The sequence below is a fragment of the Syngnathus scovelli genome, chromosome 11, assembly GCF_024217435.2.
Source record: "Syngnathus scovelli strain Florida chromosome 11, RoL_Ssco_1.2, whole genome shotgun sequence".
Classification (NCBI taxonomy): domain Eukaryota; kingdom Metazoa; phylum Chordata; class Actinopteri; order Syngnathiformes; family Syngnathidae; genus Syngnathus; species Syngnathus scovelli.
The window spans coordinates 3667018-3690048 of NC_090857.1; the positions used below are offsets into that span (position 1 = coordinate 3667018).

Below are 23031 nucleotides of genomic sequence, written 5' to 3' on the forward strand. Positions count from 1 at the left end.
TAACATCAAAGAAATGTTTATTTCATTTGTTTTTCAACATGTGTGTAAACAACAATAAGCAAGTGATTGTAGACATATTCTAGCAAGATAAAAAGTATTCAGGAAATGTAGAAAGCCTTACATTGTTTCACCTAGTTGAGAACATTCATTTTTCTATTGCTGGTTTACGGTAGTTGCTCCGCAAACAAAGTCAGAATCAAACGTGATTATCAATGTACAAAAAGTAAATGAGGTCATTGATACAACATAGAAAGAGCTAACAATAGACAGTATATCAAGTCTCAGCGTACTTAGTCTGCTTACATTTGGACTTCATAGATGGATTTCAGTGCACTACAGTCAAAATCGAAGTCGATTTACATAAGAACGATTGCATTATTGAGAAACAAGTTCAAACGTGTGGATTTAGCACATCTATTGAATGTGTGACAACGCTCATGCTGTGTTCTCAAAAGGTGTACTATAAATAAAACAAAAGTGTCTACTTCATTCAGTAAGACAAAGAAAGCTGCCAGTGTCTGTCAAAATTGACAGGAGTTGAAAAAATGGGAAACGAAGGAGCAGGAAATGTCTGGGACCAAAGAAAGCTCGAAAAAGATATAAGGTAGTTTTACTTGTACATGCACATATCTTGCGTCATGTGCTTCTGACATGTTTGTCCAAAAGCGAGCGCTTTGCTTTCACCACATATAGTAGCTCCGTGTCGTGTCCACCTGGCTCGGTTTGCTCTCCGAGGAACCTTCTTTGTCTTTGTCTCCGTCCGCCTCCCATAGGTTGATAAGAGGCGGGTAGAGCTCGTTCAGCGGTATGGACGAGGTTTTCTGCATGTATTTTTTCAGGGAATGGTGATAGTTTTTCCTTTTCCAGCGCTTGGCGATATATACGCTCAAGGAGGCCAAGCTGATGATGGCGAACATCGTGCCCATGACCGCCGCCAGAGCTACGTTGGTGGCCTGGTCGGAAACTTCCACGGCGAAGGCCGTTTGTTTGGTCGTCACGTTCACGCATGACTTCTGCGTTTGGCGGTGGATGTCGGAGACGGTGAGGCAGACCTCGTACTCGGTGGCGGGGAGTAGATGAGTGAGGTTGTACTCGTGGACATCCACGGGAACCTTGGCAGTGTACGTGATGTGCGGGTTGTCGATTTTCATGGTGGCCGACGACCACTTGAGGTTAGAGGTCAAGACGTTGGAGTTGATCTTCCAAGAGACCAGAATTGAGTGGGAATCCGTCTGTTTGACAAACATGCTCATGAGCTGCGTGCTGTCCAGCAAAGTGCCGTTCACCCGCATGGCCGTCACCCGTGTATCGGCTCCTTGTGAATTCTGAGCCACGCAGGTGTACCTCCCGGAATCTCCCACCCGAATATTGGAAATTCTCAATGTCCCATCGCCGCCGAGGCTGTACTTATCAGACGGGGTGTTTATCGTGACCTCGGCTCCCGTCGGTGTCACCCAGTAGATCTCTGGTCCGGGTTGGGACACGGCTCTGCAGTCCAGTTCTATACTAGCGCCGATGTCGACGTCGAGTTGATTGGGGAATGTCTCCTGGCTGATGATCGGCAAGCACTGGTTCGCCGCTTCCCTCTGTAGAACATCTTGCACGTGGATACCTCTGAGCTCTGTCGGCGTGGCGCAAAACATGGATAAAGGTTTCATGAAACGGACAGTCGTCTTGTTGGCGGCCATCCATTGGATAACGCAGTCGCAACGAAAGGGGTTGGTGTGGACGCTGATTTCACGCAGGTTGGGAAGAGAATCCACCGTGGTCTGGTAGAGGGAGTTCAACGCGTTGTTGTTCAGCATTAAACTCTCCAAGGCCGGGACATCGCGGAAGGCGTGACTGCTGATGTAAGAGAACTTGTGGTTGTTTGTTGCCTCCAGCTTAGTGAGCTCAGGAAGATTATCCAGAGCGTGGCGGTCTATCGAAATCAACTCATCCATGTTGTTTATACCCAGCTCCTTTAGCCTCAGCATGTTCTTGAAATCACCCTCCTCGATCTTACGCACTGGGTTTTTGTTCAGATCTAAGAATTTGAGGTTGGGTAGTTTTTGAAGGGCTTTTTGAGGAACTCTGACTAACCTATTGTCGTAAAAAGAGAGACTTTCGAGGTTGTCAAGGCCCACAAAGGCATTTCCGGGGATATCTGTCAAATCCATACCCGCCAGGACCAGGCTTCTCAGATTTCCCAGAGGCTTGAAGTTAAAATCCACAATCCCACCGACGGGATTTTCCCCAATCATAAGGATCTCGAGATTGGGCGTGGATTCAAACCACCGACTGTTAATGGTCTTCAGTTTATTGGAGTTAAGGTGGAGCCGTAGCAAATTATGGAGTCCAGAGAAAGCTTTGGCAGAAATGGTATTGATCTGATTGTGGTTGATATAGAGCTCCTGCAGATTGCTGAGGTCCCGCAGACAGTAATCAGGCATTTCTGCAATCTGGTTCTCCTCCAAATGAAGCGTCGTGAGCTGCGACATATTTGTGAGGCCGACATCCCAAATATTACTGAAGTTGTTCTGAGACAGATCCAACTCTGTTAGGTTAAAAAGCTGCTCCAGCTCTTCACTGGTCCTGGCAATGTAGTTGCTTTGCAGCAAGAGAACCTGAGTGTCACTGGAGAGGTTCCCAGGGATGCGTGTGAGGTGCAGGTCGTTGCAGTCCACGGTGGTGGCATATCTGTAGGTGGACTGCGGGGTGAACCAGGGTCGGATCTCACACACACATAGCTGGGGACAATCGTTGCTTTGTGCAAGGGATAAACTTGATAGCGTAACCAGGATGGCAAACATCTGGCCTGGAACAAAGCACCCCAACCTCCATCTAGCCATGCTATAGGAGGACTGGAAGAGGGGCAGGTGACTTTTGAAGAAAGGAGCTAACAGTCATCAACCAGATTTTGACCCGATGTATCTTAGAGTCCAGCGAAAGCGCCCTGAGGTGTCTTGATGTCTTGATGGAGCAGAATAATCTGAAGAGAAAAACAAATGTAAGACATTTATTAAAGTGATTGTGAATTAAGATTTTTTCAAGCATGTCACGAATGAAACAAGTTGACAGAAAACAATAACAATGGCTAACCCAGTTTTCTTGTAAGGCAATAAATTATGTGCAGCATCAACAGTTCTGAGACTGCAAGTCAGCTCATTATGATGCAAGCGCAGAACACTGCTGTGAACTACTTGGAAATGGCTGAAAATCCTCGGAGAGCTTTCATCTATCCAGCAGGCCCATGAGGACTTGATCATTAACTTTTTGAGCCGAGCATCCCCATCACACTGAACATCATTAGACATTCTTGTGAACCATGCTGGAAAGATGCACAACTCAAATTTTAATGCGAAAACTTCAGGATATCAATGTAGGGCAAGAAAAAAAATTCAACCATGGCTTTTGTTACGTAAGTGTGAAGTTCCAGCATAACTTTTCCCGATCTTAAATATGATTGAAGAGTTCAAGATAACCTTACTGAAGGTTTTATAAAATATTTGAAACCAATTCTTGATTTCTGAAGTACTTTAAAAACAACCGTAGCAGCATAGAAAGGTGTTTACATCAAGAAAAAAAAAAATCTGACATAAAAACAAGTTACAGCAGCGTCATCCTTGACAATATCCCTCAAAGAGGATTACGTTGGCGACCCATCTTTGACAAACTCCTTGCGCTAGCATTAACAGCAGCAAAACCTGAGCGATCCCATTACTCAGTAAGGTGTCTTCACCAAAGAAGGAAACCGTTCCATTGTAGATCTGCAGCAGCACGGTCCCATGTCCGCACTGCGTGGCATTATGCTGAAGGTAATCTTAAGCAGCTCGTTAGTAAGAGGCTTTCCAGCAAGAGAGCTGACTAATTCTTCCCAATGAAACCTGCCTGGCAACAGCACCAAAACGACAGGAGCAATCACTTCTTATCCTTGGAATTCCCAATGGCACCGGGGTGCAGCAATGGTGGTAGCTGCTATCTGTCTATTTATCTATTTATTTATTTATTTATTTATTTATTTATTTATTTATTTATTTATTTACATTTTTCTCGATGAAATAATTTTATAGAAGACCGATTGAACCTCCTGATCAAGTCGACTGGCATTTCCCAGCTTTGTGTCAAGTCACGTGACTCCAATTAAATCCCCGCTGCTTGAAGGCAACAAAGCCGTTAACCATCAATGACACTCGTGCTATTGATTTTACCCTGCTTAATTGCTTTGCTCGCTATAAAAATCTAAAGTCTCGGTGGACAAATGTGGAGAAGTACAGCATGTGTGATGTTCTCGAGTTACAACAGACTTACATATACATACTTACATATGCGTGCGTGCTAGTTATGAAGAAAAACAAATCTCAGAATAACCAGCTCGAAAATGTTGGCTCATTTCAAGTTCTTCAGTGCAGATAGTGTTATGTAACTGCTACCGAGGTTTGAGCGAGGTCCCCGTTGAAGACAATTTAATGTTTGATGATGGAACAATGTTTTGTAGGTCGTCTACCATCTCTTTTGCTCTTGTTCATTTATTCATAAAGCGCTATGAGTGAGTAAGACGCAAGTCAAAGATTTGTTTCAACTAAAATGCCCAATAAATATGTTTTAGGTTCCAAAATAAAAGTTTAGAGTGCTATGTATCAGAAATATCAGTTCTTGCTATCTGTAACAGTGACTACTCAAGGTCTTCATAAAAGTGCTATATTGTGATTTACAGTATATTAGTAGGATATGAAATTGTCTCCATCCATCTACTTCCACTTCCACCTCACAAACACCTGTTAAGTGAACCCAAACAGCAGCACAGGTGACACATACGCACGCACGCCAAACATTTGCCGTATAATAGCATGACCGCCATAATGGCTAAGGAAATCATCTGACCTGGACTGTAACTACATCTGTTGTGTCTGAGACTTTTAGAGCAGAGGACAAAGCCCTTCTTATATGAATAATGGTTCCAGGCTTTAGGCTCAATTAAGCCCCCCCTGTTATCTTTCGCTCTCTCTGCTTTACACCCTTGAGATCTAAATGCTGCCTGGGGGTGGGGGTGTCATTTAGGGGGCCCTGCTGCCTCCTAAAATCCTGATAGATGCAGACACCTGCTTGCAAAGAACACTTGATTCATGGGTGACGTGATTTCACATTATGTGTTCACTGGAAAAAAAAAAGTGAGGGATTGTTTAAGAGTCAAAAATGACATAGTCACTGTCTCTCCAACATCGCTCAGTCATAATCGTGCAACAGCTGCGGTAGGACGCACGACAATCCACAATGGACCCCCTACCAATACCCCAACACCCTTCCTCCCAATTACCCAGAGCAGAAGCAGCATCTTCCAGAAAGGCTTTGCCTCTCCAGCTACACACCAACTTCTCGAGCTTATAAAACACAGCAGACATCTGCTCAAATACACTTTGTGATTATTATGCAAATCACATAATCACGTTTGGAGAACGTTGCGCACGCGTGCAATTCCTGCGGCGGGGCACAGCAAGTGCGGCAAAAGACATCAAAGTTTGTTTTTGACGCATTGCCGAGTCGACCTATTTGATGAGTAGGGCTAACTGCAAACTTGCCACTTTGATGAATAGTCAGTCTACTCAGTGCTAGATGATCCGACTGTTAAATTGGTGGCCATGCCCTTGAGTGCGTCTGTATCCAAAATAAAAGCTCAGCTCACCGTCGCTGCTGGAAGGAAAACAAACTGCACATCATTTTGGAATTAATAACTAAATACTACAACAAATGCATTTTTTTTAACAATTACAGTAGATCGTTTTTCCGAGGCGTCTCACCTTGTCATTCCAATTCGGTGACATTTAACGCACCGGTCTTTCCTCCCCAAAGGGCATCACGTATCCACGGAGCAACCACCAAAAACGTCTGTGACTGCCTCGTCACAACAAAAGCATCGTTTATTCCGCTCCCTGACCGCGCGCGTCCCACCCGATCAGTCCCGGTGCCGCATGGCGCTCTGCGGAGAGATGGCCAACCTGCTGCTAGCCTCCACTGAGGAATGGTCGCCCCGCTAGTGCTCCTCTCCACCAACAGATGGAGGGGGGAGCAAAACAAACGATAAAAACACCTGGCGTGGGCCACGCCAGTCAGCTGATTCCGCGGCAGCCGATTGGCGGAGCGCGGATGTCTGTCAGGCGCGGCCAAGCCAAGCAGCGCACCATCTGCTCAAGCTTGCTGGGAGAAGAACAAAGGAGGCAGAGGGCGTCTGGGCCAGGGCGGGGTTGGCTGGGATGGGGGTCAGACTGCTGGCCAATGCTCTTATTGTAAACATGATGGCCAAGGCATAGAATCAAATTATACACCTTCAAATATAATACACCCTTTATGGACTACACTGTAGTGATATATTATTTATGAACAACATGGGCAGCCTGCATCGTTGCCTCATCTTCCATCCCTGAATTTTCTATAGCGCTTATCCATATTATTATTTCTTACTATAGATTATGACAGGGATAGTCTCAATGCAATTTTTTTTTGGGGATGTTTCTTCTATTGAGTGTAATTTGATGAAGTTATAGGTACTGCACAGTTTGACAAATCAAATTCCTAACACGTTTTGTTTTTTTGGATGTGTACTCTGCATAATCTTTTAATAGCTATCATTTCCACAGGATGCAACTACAGTAATGGTGAAAGATTTTGGAGGATGCGAAGACCCAGAGCGTAGCCACAGGCTTTCTTGGGGAACAACGGTAAGTCACTTTACTTGGTTATGTGAATCGACTCAGTGCAATATTTCGGAATGTGTGAGGTGTGCTCATTCTTTTTGGTTCTCATGACATGTCAGTGTCACCTCTACGTAAACTCGTTTAACCTTTTTGTGATGCTCCTACAGTCAGTACATTTCAAAATCCAAAAGTAATATCTGAATCAATGTGTTTCGTCTTCTTGAACATTCTGCAGGAAATGTTGATCTGTGGTGAGCCATCTCTGCAGCTAATACAAGGCACTAAAAAAAAAAAAATTGGGTGTTGTTTGATCAACTTTAAAGCCCCCAAGCATCCACCAGTTTGATGTATCTGGGCCAGTGTGTAGCTGAGTGAAAAAGAGAATCTTGCCAGCACTGGTTTTATATTTAGGCCCTTTGTAAGTTTGAGCAGCTGAAGGTGCTGATAACGCCTTGCTTAAATTAACAGCCGCTCCGTATTGAGGCTATCAAGTGTTGCAATTGATTGCTTCTCTTGTCTTTTTTTTATCGAGTAAACTGTGTGGTTGTCCGGGCTCGGCCTTACACCAAGTATGACATCATAGGTGCATGGGTAAACTAAAAAAAGCATGATAGATTTTTTTTTTTTTTATTCCGACACCTTTTCAAGGTATGGCTTCATTTTTAGGCAGATACACAACTTGATTAGATTCCTTGCTGTTTTTTTAGTCCTGTGTTTTTGAAAAGCGGGTGTGCTATTTGGAATATGAATAAGAAAACATTCAATAAGAGGGTTTCTCTGTAGTCTGTCGACTGAGCGCAAGCATAACAGTGCGACCATCTGCCTCCAGAGATGACATCACAGGGCCCCAGAGGGGGGTACGCCATTCGCACCACTAGAGAAGTGAATTTACACCAGAACATGCACAAGAACACAGTCTTGAAATATTAATAACATCTGCCTAGTAACCAAACGCATGCTCTCTATGGGACACTATCCATTTATGAGTTGCAAACAGAAGTCAGCGATTCACTTTAGCGGCTTTAGGGAAGATTTATGCAAAAGTATTTGACTGATTCATCGGATGTTAAGCCATCATTTTATTTTATTTTTTACATTTTTGCCTGTTTGTAACATCGACTTCCAATGTGCAATTCACATTTGCATTCAGTTGCATGGCATTGTATATAAAAAGATTTCATGATAAACACACAATTACACGCTTGGATAATAAAAAGGTCTGTTGAAGCTTAAATATGTTAGTCACATTTTACTAAGGCTAAATCCCTTTTTTTGTGGCTAAATGTCATGCTAAAATGTCCCTAATCCATATAATCTGAACTATCAGATCAGTGTGGTGTGTATGATTGTAATTTATACACTTAAATAAACAACACACTTTCCTTGACATGCATTAGCATAATACTGTGTGGCATCCATTCAAAGAAAAAAAACAAAGCTTTTCACAACATATTTATATGTGTTGATTTCTAACAAAATGGTCCTGTTAATAAAAGGTCAGTCGTGTAAATTAAAATAAAAAAAAAATGGGGGTCACCTACCCCCAAGAAAAACATTCAAAACTATTTAACAAGACATAACTTGAAATATGGATAATAGGAAAACATCAAATGAGTCAAAACTGTGACATGATGACTCAGCAAATGTGTGTTCATATGCCAAACAAAGATTTTTTTCCAAGTGTGTATTTTTATTCATCTTAAAATCACGTCTAATAAAGTGGAGCTTCACAGAAAATTGCAAAACCCGATGATATATATCAGTAACCCGATTCGTTTGTGCATGTAAATCTATTCTGCGGCACGATGCAATACATTCGATGCTTGATCTAATCCATCACAAAGTCATATCGCAAAGCTGGCTAACATAGTCCGCCATTTCATATTAGTCCAAGCCTTTAGCTTTTAAGCAGTAAATGCTTTACAAAAGGGGCCGATTAGACCTGCTGGTCCTCAGTCACAAGTATAATAAAGAGCTTTTAAACACATTAGGGTGACACAGGCAAAAGAGGATTGTTTACATCTCCCTCCCCCCTCCCTCAACAAGCAATTCTGGCAGATGGAGCTTAAAAGCAGACCTTACGGGGCAGTCGAGTCTATCTAACAAGTAGCAGCATCTGCATATTGAGTGGTATCCATTTAAATGACTTGTGTTCAAATATTGCTTCCTCACTGGCTCGAAGTGAAATATCATTTCCGACCATTTACTTTATTCTTTCAGCCTCATCGGCGTAGTTAAATTGCAGTATACAGCTAAAGTATACAGCATTATATATAGATTAAATTGTCAACCCTGCACCAATAAGTGAAAGTGATGTCATATCATTTGGGGTATTCCCTTTAAAAAAAAATGAAGTGTGTGAATCTGCAGTGAGCCTTTTGGTAGTCTGTCATCCATATGCATGAGACCTTGACACTCACGCTGGGGGTGTGACCTTGGAGTCAATGGCCGAGAATGGGACCAGTGTGATTATGTTGTGTCACGCCTTGATGCTGGCCCAAGGGGAAAATGGCTGTGACTTGCACACCTAAACTGAAAACAGTGCTGGAATGTGTATCTGCTTTCAAAACCTGTGATAATGAGGCAACTTTATTTTGAGACTTTGTTAACAGAGCGATAACGATGGATTTAGCTTTCCATGCTGTCAAATCATTTTTAAATGAAAAATCGTTGACAAACAGATACTCAATATAATGTATTTTTGTCATTGGACTACAAGGGATAGATTTAAACATCTAAAAAATTATATTTGAGAATATCTTTCAAAATGCAGTCTTCCTGTTCTTGCTCGCATTGTTTTGCAACAGACTCAAGGAGGTATTATTAATAACCCAATGAATCCCTTTTCAGTTCAGCTCGGCCCCTTTTACTTTGAAAGTGTAGCCTAAACTTCACACTTGTACCGAGGGAAACTGCTGCAAGCATTGGGGGGAACATTCCGTACAGGACACAATTCAGTTTTCTATTCAAACCAAGAGCAATTGTTGGACAGATTGTTCTGGGGTTTTCTCTCAGGGCCCAATTAAAAAGTTTTCCTTTAGCCTGCAGCACACTCTCAGTGTGGATGTGTCGAATCACATTGCTGTCACGCAGGCTTGAAGTTGTTGCTACTTTTAAGAAGCAAGAGAGAAGTCTATTCCAACAATTCAAAGTGCTGCAGTCCCTCTCGAAGTAGAAACGTTGCCCTAATTTACAGCATCATACTTTAGTCCTCACATAAAGTCAACTCGGGTCTGAATAGGTTAATTGCAATTTACATTAGAAACACTTTGAAAGGCTCTTTGTGTGGTCTAAAATATTCCTCTGGATTGCAGCAATACATCAGCAAAGGTATGTCGTCCTAGCAAGATAATTTAAGATAATTTGAAAGGTTTTCTTCCAAGTGAGGTCACATTTTACCCAGCAATAGATTGACTGCATTCGATTGTATTATAATGTTTATCTAGCAGTTCCCTATACAAGCCTGCCCTCTGCTGGATTAAAGTTATTACTACAAAACATTAATGTGAAAAAATAAATCGGATGAAATACTCGGAGTAGTTACATAAATGCTGTAATTACTGTATTTATTAATTTTAACAACAACACGGGACAAATTTAAATAGTTTCAGAGCAAAACTTGAAATAATGTAATGTTTCCAGTAAGCCGCTAGGAGACGCTCGTTTGCTATGAAAGAACCGGAAATAGCTTCTTTGTCACATGTTGCCGGAAATGAATAAACTTGTAAACAAAGTACCCACCAGAGCAATGAATGATTCTGATGTTGACTTGAGCAACGGTCTTGAGGATGTTATAATTTCATTCAAACCGGATTCAACGGTGCATAATTTTCCTGTCTTCCAGGTAATGTAATCAGGTTTAACTTGAATTTAATTGCCATTTCGTTTTCAACGGGGTTTTGTTTCTACGGGGGAGGACGTAAAACGAACCTGGACATAAATCAGAGCATGTCACTAACCAGTATGTGTATTAAATGACTTAAATTCTTTGTTATTCCTCATAACAACAGAATGTTATGTATTTTTCAGTACTCTCCCGTCAACGTTCAAGGACCAGGATGCCCTGTTGACCCCAGTGAAGTCACACTTACTGGATGCTCCTGTCTTTCACACTCATGCATCCGTGAGAGCTGCTGCTGCCTGCAGACCCACGGACAAGCCTACACCAGCCATGGCTCCTTGTTGAGCATCAATTTATCAAGTGCCGCTCGCGCCATCCCGGTGTTTGAGTGTAATGCCCTTTGCTCCTGCAGTGACACCTGTTCAAACAGAGTTGTGCAGCGAGGGCTGAGACTACGTTTGCAGGTGTTCTCCACTAGCAGCAGGGGCTGGGCTGTGCGGACGCTTCAGAGGATCCCGCGTGGGACGTTTGTATGCGAGTATGCAGGGGAGGTCATCGGTTTTGAGGAAGCACGAAGAAGGCAACTTGCGCAGACGTTTGAGGAAAATAATTACATCATTGCTGTAAGGGAGCATGCGGGCTCAGGCTCCATCACGGAGACATTTGTAGATCCAGCCATGGTGGGAAACATTGGTCGCTTTTTAAACCACTCCTGTTTACCCAACTTGTTCATGGTGCCGGTCCGTGCACACTCTTTGGTGCCCAGTTTGGCACTGTTTGCTGGTCGGGATATTGATATTGAAGAGGAGCTAACGTTCGATTACTCAGGAGGCTATGGAAACCAAACACCTGGACTGGTGCAACAAACTGGCACTGCCGTTCAGGCCAGCAGGACGCTTCAGAGGAAAGCTTGTCACTGTGGTGCCAACAACTGTGCAAAGTTCCTGCCTCTGGATTTATCCGTTTTAAACTAACCTAAATTGAATGTGTCCTCACATGAACTTGCATTGTTAGTATCATGATTATTTGCTGTTTGGTCTGGGAATATGGAGGGAACTCCTTGACATGTCCTTCTTGCTTTTTCAGGCATCGGTGAATGCCTGCTCTGTGCAGAATAAAGTCATCATGTCCCAGCACAAAATATCTTGTTTCCCCGCCAACCATGCACGCATTTGTCAAGAGCAGGCTGCCACTGGCACTTGCTGAATAGGTCTCATTTCATGTCTCACCCAGGAAATAATTTGTCATTCCATAAAGCAAAACCTCGAGTGGTAACAAATGTCGCCATATGCATCGTGTCATCCTCAACGATTTCTTTTTTTTTAGGTTTTCGCAGCTTCTCATCGCTCTTGGACCTCAAGAGAGGTGGGACCAATTAAAACAGACCTGGGGGGTATTTTGATTTAGAAACAAGTTTTATTCCCCAGTCAAAGGAGGAGGAGGAGTGGCCCACTTTAGTATGACTACTTCTGAAATCAGGCCCTCCACTCAATGTGGCCCATTTTCCGGCTCGCTTTCATCTTATTAATATCAACATCTGGGTTAATTAGAATGTCTTTCATGCAGAAATGGGATCATAGCTCCAGCCACACCGGGCCTGGGAGACGTGCAAATGTAGGAGTGGACATGCAGCCAGGCTGATTTCAACTTGATCTTTTCAATCTATTAAGCAAATTCAATGGTGTGTCAAATTTGTCTGTTCTCCTTGCAACCTGGTTTTGGTGGACTTTCTGTGTGGTCAGCTACGTAAAATACTTTGGTCTCCTTTTGTATGTATGCATGTATATTCCGCTCTTCTTGGTGGAATCTATGAAGCTTACAAGAACAACTTCAGTTGTATGACTCATTTTTGCGTGAGTCCCTGGAATCTCCATGGAGACGGAACGTGTGTACAGGTGGCGATTGGTCAGTGCTGGTTGTGTCTTGTGTGCACAAAGACTGTTCGCAAATCTTGTCTGTTGACAGCAGCCAGGCTTCAAAGAAATAGGTCTTTTCCGGGGGGCAGTCACCTAGCAACCGCCTGTTAATCATATTAACTGAGCTGCACACACGGCTGCAGGAAATAGTCAGATCCTTCATATTGTCATTGTGGAGGTGTGGAATCCAAGCAAAAGCCATGCCGCCGATGACAACGATGTCAAGTGAAAGTGAGGCCCTCCTTTGTGGCTGATCCTGACAGATTACCAGCGATGAAATCTACTTAGGGAAAATTCTGAAGGTTAAATAAGCAGCACAAGCCTTGTCTGATGTTATTCTTCTGTAGTGCTAACAGGGATAGCGCAAGAGTTGGATGACAGCAAAGCCTTTCTCCTGTAAATCAAACACCTGGCGGCTAATTTACCTGAGTGCATATGTGGTTTGCCCTCCTGATTATGCGGTAACCAAGGGGACGTGATCAAGTGGTCCTCGGCCCAGCGCGCATAATGAAGAGGCCCGCTACTTTTAAAGCCAGCAACAATTGTTAAAATTCGAATTGATTGACATGATCAAGGATGTAAAAACGGAAAAATTGTCAAATTTGTTTTCCTATACTGCAAAACTCAGAGGCCTAGTAGCAATATTATAATACAATCCTTCCGATGGGAATATGCAGGCCAATACACCAGCATGATTGTGTTTTATTTTTAGTGAGGACATTGCAACATTCATTTAGGTTGCCGCTGTGCTGTCCTATACAATTTTTGAATCTCAGCGTCCACATAAACACGCCGTGCTTTACTTTGGAAGTGAAATGCAACTCTAATAAATCTGCTGCCAGCCACTTGTTCATGTGTGAGCACTGCGATCAGGTGGGATTAACCTTCTTAAGTCGTGACTCCAAGAATCGCTGGAACAGCGGAGACGTGATGTAATTCACAGTTACTGGATGTCACCAGTGTGGCAGACAGAGAGGAGATAATGGACTTGTGTTTTGTGTCACTTTCTCGTGCACTTTGCAGGACTCGAGATGCAACATGGAGCGTTTTCACTTTGCATTCATTCACACCGTCTCATTCTGCAATGACGTATACTTCACGTTCTGTAGGGAATTTGAGAAAACCTGGATTCTGTGCTCTCGGCTCAACAACCAGAGGAGACGATGGAGACTTCATGTTTCGCTTCATACTTCTATAGAAAAATGCCTGACATTAGAATTACCATTCTACTTTTTGTTCAGAATGATAAAATAAGACATGGTTGTTTTTTTTTCAGTGGTGCTACCTGTGATTTTAGTGGGTCACTGTCCCAGATTAAGAATAGCAGTCATGCGGTTTACAGTCTTACCAGGCCAAACGAGTTTTGCAAGATTTAGCCAGACTTTTAACCAAGGTTCATTTGCTACCTTGGCCAAAACAAACCTGAGACACATGCAGACAAGAAGACTGCCAAGCACTGTGCCCACTCGGGGAAGGCCGGACGTGCATATGAGGATATTCTGTGATGTGTGCAGCACAGGGTTGAAACTCCCAAAGCTGTACACCCACACTCATGCTTGAGTCTTTTTTTAGTATCCCCTTGTCTCGTGTGAGTTTCTTGCATGCAGAGAGATGCTCTAGTGCAGAAAGGAAAAAAAATAAGCTGTGTTGGAGAATAACTAGTATGAAGACGTGCTGCCTCTCACCGAACCTGCGACCTTCTCCGCAAAGACTCGGTCTGCCCCTTTGAATATCAAAACACAGATGGAAAATAATATATACTGTACAGTCATAATTATGAAACATATAAGTAGTTGTTTTTAAACACTTTAGTTCCCATCTGTAGTTAGAGATGGGCAGTCTTCTGTACACGGTATCCATGACAACTGAGGACTCAGTAATCCATAGTCAACATTACTTAGTGTCAAATGTGGCCCAAGCCTGGAAATACTTTTATTAACAGATGGTTTATTAACTTCGATATCGCAAAGTCATGAAACTGAAGCTTTTGAACTCACTTAACTTGCAAAACAAGGAAGTGAAATCATTGTTTGTTTTGAATTTATGTGTAAAATATCAATTTCAAGGATGTTTTTCGGAACTGTCCGAGATGTCTTCACCTTCACCCACTCACTACTTATGAGTTGATCGTCCGCTGTGACTCTGTGAAGAGAGGAGCGTGCCCCAGTTACAGCAAAAGAGGGTCAGCTGCAAATAAACCAGATCACTCAAAATTGAGGCTATTATTTTAGTAGCTTTACTTGCCTGCTGAAAATAATCTAAATGGTATTTGCAAAAAAACGTGAAAAGAAGAAGAAAAATAAGACTTCAGGGAGTGTTTTTGATTGGAGAGAAAATACCTTGAATTCACTCAGGCTCTTTCATTGGTTGACATGCACAGCTTGAGCCTCCTTTACAAATCGTGACCTTTGTTTCTGTTTCTGACATTAGATAATTTCCTCCCCTGAGATCTGATCAGTGCTCTGTGGCCCGTTTTAGGCCTACTGCTGAATTTAAATGTGGTCAACATAGACTTCTATTCTATTCTATTCTATTCTATTCTATTCTATTCTATTCTATTCTATTCTATTCTATTCTATTCTATTCAAGAAGGCAACAATTCCTAAATTTATTTGTGTTGCTTGGATTAATGGCACGGATGCTCTTTTGACGCTAAAAAAGGAATTGTTGCGTCGGATGAATTTTATTTTGAATAAAGCATGAAATTGTTCACCACACCTTGATTATTATCAAGATGCCAGAAATGGACTTCAGTCGTAGCAATATAGCTTTAATGAACAACATTTCCCATAATTCCGCGCTTTAGTATAAATAAGCAGGAAAGGGGCGGGCCACCAGTGACATGTGGAGGAGTGGAAGCCGATTGTGACTGAACGTTCGTTCAGCTGTCAGAAGAACGCCGTTCACTCTCTCCCTACCTGCACTTCCACCACCATGGGGACTTAACCGAGGATAGCACGGTGGAATTGATCCTGCGCTGACCCAATTAGTGTCCGTTCCTTTCGCTGCTTTGCTGCCTTAACTTAATTTGCACCAGGTAACGATGTGTCCTTTTTCATTTTAATGTTTGAGCATCCTTGTAGAGGAAGAAACCCACGCGCTAATTTCCATCTCCGGCAAAGCTGTTTATTTTTATTTTTTATTTTAAGAGCTATTGCCTTGGAGCTACGATAGTCATAAAGTACATCGTGTTACTAAGGAAAATCTAGAAGTGTGCATCATGAATATGAGACTTTGATTCGTGTCACTTTCTGTTTACTGTCTGGCTGTTATTGGTGTAAATATGTTTTAATAATCAGTGCATTATAAATGACAAAATAGATCTGATTACTATGCCTGGAGTGAGGCATGTTTAGGCAAAGTCGTCAAAAGGCTTTGCACTGCTTTCATTTGAGTGGAAAACACCATCAGATTATTTTTCCATTGCTTCTGCCTGCCATTTTCAAGTTTTACTTGAACAGCACCATATTCATCTTGCAGACAGATGACTCATTAACATGAAAGGTGCCATTCATAGTCAAACAATGAACATGTCCTTAGAGACACTCACAACTGTACAAGTGACAAATTATTCTTCCATACTACAAAATTGAATTGTGATGATCAACTTTTTCAGGTGCTGTTAAGCGTGAGGAGCCATGTCGGACAAGATGTCCAGTTTCCTCCATATAGGGGATATTTGTTCCCTATATGCAGAGGGCTCCACCAGTGGATTTATCAGCACCTTGGGGTAAGTCTGTATGTTAACATTTTAGACTCATATAACAAAGGTTAGCAAGTTAGCATTGCTCTCTAGTGTATTGTGATTTTCTACTTCGCAACATTTTTCTCCTTAAGTCTTCAAGACATATATGCATACTTATTGTTCTTTTATATTACATAAAATAAGGCATATTATGGGAAACTGTGTGTCATTACATCTGTGCCCAATTTATAAGATTTCAAATTTAGCAGAAAATGAAATGGAAAATGGCCTGCAATGTTTGGCACACCGTATTTTATTCTTGTTGTTCCTGGAGTCTCTCCACCTTATTTATTGTTGATTCATGCCAAGGCCATTTGTCCTCTCCCAAGGTCAAAACGTGCATGGCATCGCTTTTTGAAATAGCTCTCTTCATCTTCCAAGTGATTGCCGCTCACTCCTTCTTGCTGTTCAAAAATATGCGTTTCCATAGTTCAGTTCTGTGCAATCTTTGAGAAGACTGCCATTTTTTTGTTGTTGTTGTTAATGTTTGCATCTGGCACAGTTATGCTTTGGTTTCCCCGTTGAGTGGAGGATGTGATTGAAATAGGTTAATTGTATGAGGTCAGGTGTTGCTTTCAATGCCGCGGTGCTGCCACCCATCAGTCTCTGTCATATTATAATTCAGAGACTAACCTTTATGAGCTTTTCAAAATGAGAAGGAGCAGTCAACAACGAATGCAGTTAAAACACTTTTAAGTAAACATTTGACATTTATTCCCTCAAGGTTCTATACTTGAACCTCTTATTCACTCAGACTGCATTTATTAATAGAAGGCACTCTAAAGGAGGCCATTCTTCTATCAGCAAAACTTGAGGGAAGCACGGTAATTGATTAGTTGACGGTAGCACAGAAAATTCGACTGCTGGAGATGTAGTCTGTACAATTGGCTTTTGAAATTACAGTTACATTGTTTTTTTTTATTTCTATAGTGTGTTCAATTGATTAATTTTGTTTTCATAGGCTTGTGGATGACCGCTGTGTGGTTCAACCTGACACAGGCGACCTTAACAACCCACCCAAGAAATTCAGAGGTAAGGTTTTGCAGGCCCATCGAACACTGTCTGAAATTAAGGAAATGTTTTGCTTAATTCTCAGTGGAACATGGCAAAAAACAATTGTCCAGCCTCCCAGGGTATTTATAAAGTCCTTTTGCTCAGATTTACTCGGTAAACTGAGGGCACACATTAGATGCCGTTTGATTTGACTATGAATAAATCCATATTCTGCAAGCAAAAGAATCATGAACACAAAATGTTTATTTTGTTATTTATTTCATGCACACAAAGAACTTATACTAATGCAATTTTGTCATGTTATGCCCTCTGTCCCCAGATTGCCTTTTCAAATTGTGTCCAATGAACAGATACTCAGCACAGAAACAATTCTGGAAAGCAGCAAAACCTGGAGGCAACAGCACCACCGACACTGTTCTCCTCACCAAACTACACGTAAGGCCACCATCTTCTCTCATTGCCACAAGTAGGTGAAGAATTGCTTCTCTTCATTCATAAAATGCATGATAAATTGTTCACTTTGATGCAGCACGCTGCTGACTTAGAAAAGAAGCAGAATGAGTCTGAGAATCGCAAGTTGCTTGGATCAGTCATACAGTATGGAAATGTCATTCAGGTACGCTCAACAATCTGAGATAATGCTGCTTTGTGCCGTTGATGGTATCATTTGTAACAAGAGAACATTCTTTTACTCCAAAGCTGCTGCATTTGAAAAGCAATAAATACCTGACAGTGAACAAGCGTCTACCTGCACTGCTGGAAAAGAATGCCATGAGAGTGACACTGGACTCGGCGGGGAATGAGGGATCCTGGTTCTATATTCAGCCTTTCTACAAATTGCGCTCCCTGGGAGACAGTGTGAGTAGCCTGGGGGTCTGGGACTCACTTAAATAATGGCTGATTACATCTTTCTTGTGTCACTTGCAACCAAAAGATACTACAAATAGATATTAAGTAAATCTCTCAATGTGCATTGGTGTATCATTATTTTGAGGCTGGTTAGGTCATAAAATATTCAAAAAGATAGAAATAAACATAGTCGCTGCTGCAAACAGTCTCAACAACTCTCTCTAGTGTTCATTTTACATATCAAGGTCTGTGAAACTATGTATTTTACCATGGATGTTGCTCTAAAATATTTTTGGAGCAGCCAAAGATTTGACTGAATGGAAAAAAACCTTTCCAGTACGCCCTAGCAAAGAGCAGTGGCCTTCTCTTTGACTATTGATACTGCAACAAACTGCAGAATTTGATATAATATTGCAAAATCATGGTCTAATTTTGTACACAATTTCTCTACTGCACTCCCGAAGGTGGTGATTGGAGATAAAGTTGTCCTTAACCCCGTGAACGCTGGACAGCCTCTACACGCCAGCAGTCACCAGCTCGTCGATAACCCGGGATGCAATGAGGTACCATGTTATTTAGAACGTCCATGATTATACTCGCATGCTAATACATTTTGATTGTCGGCATTTAATGTGTATGTTTTCGTCTTCTCTTTCATCTAGGTTAATTCTGTGAATTGCAACACAAGTTGGAAAGTTGTTTTATTCATGAAATGGAGTGACAACAAGGAAACCATCTTGAAAGGGGTTGGTACATTGCTGTTTATTTTTTGTCAAATATATGGCAGCGCTCACCCCCTCTAAAATACATTTGCAACGGCAGGGAGATGTTGTTCGCTTGTTCCACGCAGAGCAAGAGAAGTTCCTCACGTGTGACGACCACCGAAAAAAGCAATACGTGTTCCTGAGAACAACAGGCCGCCAGTCTGCCACATCGGCCACCAGCAGCAAGGCACTCTGGGAAGTCGAAGTTAGTATTTTTTTTTGCAAGCTGTGTGGAGCCTAATCCCGAAGAAAGAAACGTATTGATTTTGGTTTTGGATAGCAAAGAAATGGAAAAGTCTTGTGATTATATTTTGATCTTGGCAGGTGGTCCACCATGACCCATGTCGAGGAGGTGCGGGATACTGGAACAGCCTGTTCAGGTTTAAACATTTAGCGACTGGTTGCTATTTGGCTGCAGAGGTGGGTGACGTGTGTGTCTCTTACTATCCTGTCACAAAATGCTTCGTGAACCCCAACAGTAGTCATAATGAATTGCTATGTGGTTTGTTGGCTAGGTGAACCCCGACTTGGAGGAAGAGAGCGTCGAGCAACGATCGGCAGTAAGTTGATTTGATGACTGAGTGCCGATTGGTCTTAGATGTGTTCATCCATGTGGTGTCTTTGCTTTCTGCTCTAGGTGGTGGACTTCACACCCTTTAATTTCCAGGTAGCACACACACACAAATACTTTGCATCAATGATTATTTAATATTGGATGCACATCTGTGACGATAGCTTATGACAGAATCGATTGACTTCTGATTCAAGTTACATGAAACCTCCACTAGTGGGCAGACTTTTACTAGAATCACCACTTTACGTGTGTATTCCTCAGGATTATATTTCGTTCAGCAAGCTTCACAAGTTGAATTCATAATAGTGGCTGGGATCTCGTGTTAAGTTGTACACTTTTCTTTACCCAGCTGGATGTAGATAATGAAGCCTTACGTGGCCGTCTACGGGCCCCTCAAGAGAAAATCATGTATACCCTTGTCCCGGTACCAGATGGCATGGAAATCTCGTCCATCTTTGAATTAGACCCCACTACTTTGAGAGGTGGAGACTCCATGGTGCCCAGGTACAAATTAAATACATAACATCTGCCACGTTATAAATCCACCTTCATATGCAAAATATTCACTTGCGGCCTTAGAACATTCCCCAAATAGGATTTTTTTTGTGAGAATGGGCATTTTTTAAATCAATCAAATTTGAATTCAACATTTCTCATCCTTCATTCCTCACTTGTTGTCCTTTCTAGGAGTTCCTATGTGCGGCTAAAACACTTGTGTACCAATACGTGGGTTCACAGCACCAACCTCCCCATTGACAAAGAGGAGGAAAAGCCCGTAATGTTGAGAGTGAGTTCCATAAACAGCTTGTCATTTATCAGCTGGCAAAAAATATATATGTGAAACAACGTCAATGTTTTCAGATTGGAACTTCAGGAGTGAAAGAAGACAAGGAGGCTTTTGCTATTGTGCCTGTGCCACCAGCAGAGGTGCGGGATTTAGACTTTGCCAACGATGCAAGTAAAGTCTTGGCCTCGATTGCAGGCAAACTGGAAAAGGGAACCATCACACAGAATGAAAGAAGGTAAACATAGTTTTCTAACTACACTTCTCTACTCTTTATATTTCAATATATAACCACATCTACACTTTCAAGGTTTGTGACCAAGCTTCTGGAAGATCTCGTCTTCTTTGTGGTGGACATCCCAAACAGCGGACAGGATGTTTTGGAGATCATGGTAAACAAACCTAACAGAGAAAGGCAGAAACTCATGAGAGAGCAGAATATCCTCAAGCAGGTTTGTTTTAATCCTCAGCATCAAGAATTCTAAATGTTTTCACAAGCTCACATCCAAAGTCGTCTGTTTTTTTTTTTAATAGATCTTCAAGCTTCTTCAAGCCCCTTTCACAGACAGCGGTGATGGTCCTATGCTTCGGCTAGAAGAGCTGGGGGATCAACGGCACGCGCCTTTCCGACACATTTGCAGGCTTTGCTACCGAGTGCTACGACACTCTCAGCAGGACTACAGAAAGAACCAGGTGGCTAAACACGACTGCCTCACTCTGACCCATCGTTCATTCTGTGGTCATCAACCTATATTGTCTTTTTTCCCCAGGAATATATAGCTAAGCAATTTCGCTTCATGCAGAAACAAATCGGCTATGACGTGCTTGCAGAAGACACAATAACCGCTCTGCTCCACAACAATCGAAAGTTGCTGGAGAAACATATCACCGCGGCAGAGATTGACACGTTTGTCACTCTTGTGAGGAAGAATCGAGAACCAAGGTAGAAAATATGATTATTATTATTATTTTTTTTTATTATTATTATTTTGTGACATGTTTTAGGTTTTTGGACTACCTGTCGGACCTCTGCGTGTCCATGAACAAATCCATCCCCGTGACGCAGGAGCTCATCTGCAATGCAGTGCTAGATCTGAACAACGCCGACATCCTCATCGAAACTAAGTTAGCCTGCCGATTTTATTTTTAAAACAAATATGATAATACAAATATTGACTAAAGTCTTGTTTATTAGGTTAGTTTTGTCGAGGTTCGAGGTTGAAGTGGTGACAAATGGTCCAAATCCAATCGAGGCAGAAGATGAAGAGGAGGTGTGGCTCTTCTGGAAAGACAATTTCAAGGAGATACGAAGTAAGAGCGTGCGAGAGTTGGCCCAGGATGCAAAGGAGGGTCAGAAGGAGGACCATGAGGTGGTCAGTTATTACAGGTAAGATGATGTGTCAACCTACACATTGCTTTGTTTACTTTGTGAAAAGATTGTGAGTCATTTAAAAAACCAAACACACACTGGAGCTATCTAGCAAACATCATCCACCTGATTTGTGGACAGGTGCCAACTCAACCTTTTTGCCCGGATGTGTCTGGACCGTCAGTACTTGGCCATCAATAAGATCTCCGGGCAGCTCGACGTGGACTTGATCCTTCGCTGTATGTCCGATGAGGATCTGCCTTATGACTTGCGGGCTTCCTTCTGTCGCCTCATGCTGCACATGCATGTGGACCGAGATCCCCAAGAGCAGGTCACGCCTGTCAAATACGCCCGTCTCTGGTCCGAGATCCCCTCGCAAATTACAATTGACGAGTGAGTGAATTTAATTCCATTTCACGTGGCTTCAAGCGCTGCTGCTGATTTAATTCTTTCTTCCGTTTGTCTTCCCAGCTATGACAACGATGGAACCAGCAGAGATGAGATCAAGGAGCGGTTTTGCCTCACTATGGAGTTTGTTGAAAACTACTTGAGAGAGGTGGTGTCACAAAATGTTCCTTTCTCTGACAAGGAGAAAAACAAGCTGACCTTTGAGGTATTTCTTCTTGAATAATAAACATGAAGCAAAAATTTTGCAGTCCTGGCCACCGATGTCAATTTTTCAACAGGTAGTGAATCTAGCAAGGAACCTCATCTACTTTGGTTTCTACAACTTCAGTGACCTGTTAAGGCTGACAAAGATCCTGCTGAATATTTTAGACTGTGTCCACGTAAGCACCGTGTACCCCATCGACAAGATTGAGAAAGAAGAGCAAAACAAAGGTCGGTATCTCGTTCCTGACACTTGACACAAACTATTTGCGTCACGGTTGAGGTTTGTGTTTCTGTAGCTGGCAGTAATGTGATGAAGTCCATTCATGGAGTCGGGGAACTCATGACCCAGGTCGTGCTGCGAGGAGGCAGTTTGCTTCACACCACACCCACTCATCAGCCAGAGGGCGATGTAGTTAAAGCCCAAGCGGAACCGGAGAGAGAAGACATCATGGTCATGGACACCAAGCTGAAAATCATTGAAATTCTACAGGTGTGCCATCAGAAGCTTCCTTCATGTTCGAACTCGCAACGAACACTCTTTACAACCTCTGACCTTTCTCTGACTTCAGTTTATCCTAAATGTGCGGCTAGACTACAGGATCTCCTGCCTACTCTGTATTTTCAAACGAGAGTTTGACGAAAACAACCAGCAATCCGAAAATGCGGCCAGCCAGAACGGAACTAATAATGTCAGCAGTCAGATGCCAGGTATGTGAGGGCGCGCTCGGACGAGGCTCACTCAAAATCGGGTACTGACTCGGACTGCATTCTCAAACATTGTTAGATGAGGATAAAATAATTTTTGTGTGTATTCTTCAGGAAATCTTGACTTTGAAAATATTGAGGAGCAGGCGGAAGGAATATTTGGAGGAAGGTAATTGTCAAATCATCT

General features: G+C 42.4%; 3 protein-coding genes across 6 annotated transcripts in view; 2 read left to right on the top strand and 1 right to left on the bottom strand.

Annotated features, from left to right (window-relative positions):
• lrrn1 (leucine rich repeat neuronal 1) lies at window positions 1-6138 on the bottom strand. Its single transcript, XM_049733760.2, has 2 exons — window positions 5778-6138; window positions 1-2971 (listed from the first exon to the last, which is right to left on the bottom strand). Exon 2 carries the CDS (start codon window positions 2829-2831, stop codon window positions 681-683), a length of 2151 nt encoding a protein of 716 aa, XP_049589717.1. The 5' UTR covers window positions 2832-2971; window positions 5778-6138; the 3' UTR covers window positions 1-680.
• Window positions 6139-6217: 79 nt separating this feature from the next.
• Window positions 6218-12340, top strand: setmar (SET domain and mariner transposase fusion gene). 2 transcript variants are annotated; one of them, XM_049733779.2, is made up of 2 exons: window positions 6218-6695; window positions 10701-12340. In XM_049733779.2, exons 1-2 carry the CDS (start codon window positions 6630-6632, stop codon window positions 11484-11486), a joined length of 852 nt encoding a protein of 283 aa, XP_049589736.1. In that variant the 5' UTR covers window positions 6218-6629; the 3' UTR covers window positions 11487-12340. The 2 variants fall into 2 exon arrangements, with proteins under 2 accessions (XP_049589736.1, XP_049589735.1); XM_049733778.2 differs by lacking the exon at window positions 6218-6695 and adding an exon at window positions 10352-10515.
• A 2921-nt stretch (window positions 12341-15261) lies between these two features.
• Window positions 15262-23031, top strand: part of itpr1b (inositol 1,4,5-trisphosphate receptor, type 1b) — a 31475-nt gene continuing 23705 nt past the window's right edge. For all 3 annotated transcript variants that reach the window (XM_049732852.2, XM_049732858.2, XM_049732862.2), the window contains exons 1-26: window positions 15262-15465; window positions 16045-16158; window positions 17135-17205; window positions 17507-17622; window positions 17717-17803; window positions 17887-18045; window positions 18501-18599; window positions 18699-18782; window positions 18859-19005; window positions 19125-19220; window positions 19316-19360; window positions 19438-19467; window positions 19724-19878; window positions 20062-20161; window positions 20236-20396; window positions 20469-20610; window positions 20693-20851; window positions 20929-21101; window positions 21164-21283; window positions 21354-21545; window positions 21669-21920; window positions 21999-22140; window positions 22214-22367; window positions 22436-22629; window positions 22709-22847; window positions 22959-23013. In XM_049732852.2, coding sequence (XP_049588809.1) covers window positions 16067-16158; window positions 17135-17205; window positions 17507-17622; window positions 17717-17803; window positions 17887-18045; window positions 18501-18599; window positions 18699-18782; window positions 18859-19005; window positions 19125-19220; window positions 19316-19360; window positions 19438-19467; window positions 19724-19878; window positions 20062-20161; window positions 20236-20396; window positions 20469-20610; window positions 20693-20851; window positions 20929-21101; window positions 21164-21283; window positions 21354-21545; window positions 21669-21920; window positions 21999-22140; window positions 22214-22367; window positions 22436-22629; window positions 22709-22847; window positions 22959-23013 — 3164 coding nt within the window. In that variant the 5' untranslated portion in view covers window positions 15262-15465; window positions 16045-16066. The remainder of the gene's footprint in view (window positions 15466-16044; window positions 16159-17134; window positions 17206-17506; window positions 17623-17716; window positions 17804-17886; window positions 18046-18500; window positions 18600-18698; window positions 18783-18858; window positions 19006-19124; window positions 19221-19315; window positions 19361-19437; window positions 19468-19723; window positions 19879-20061; window positions 20162-20235; window positions 20397-20468; window positions 20611-20692; window positions 20852-20928; window positions 21102-21163; window positions 21284-21353; window positions 21546-21668; window positions 21921-21998; window positions 22141-22213; window positions 22368-22435; window positions 22630-22708; window positions 22848-22958; window positions 23014-23031) is intronic.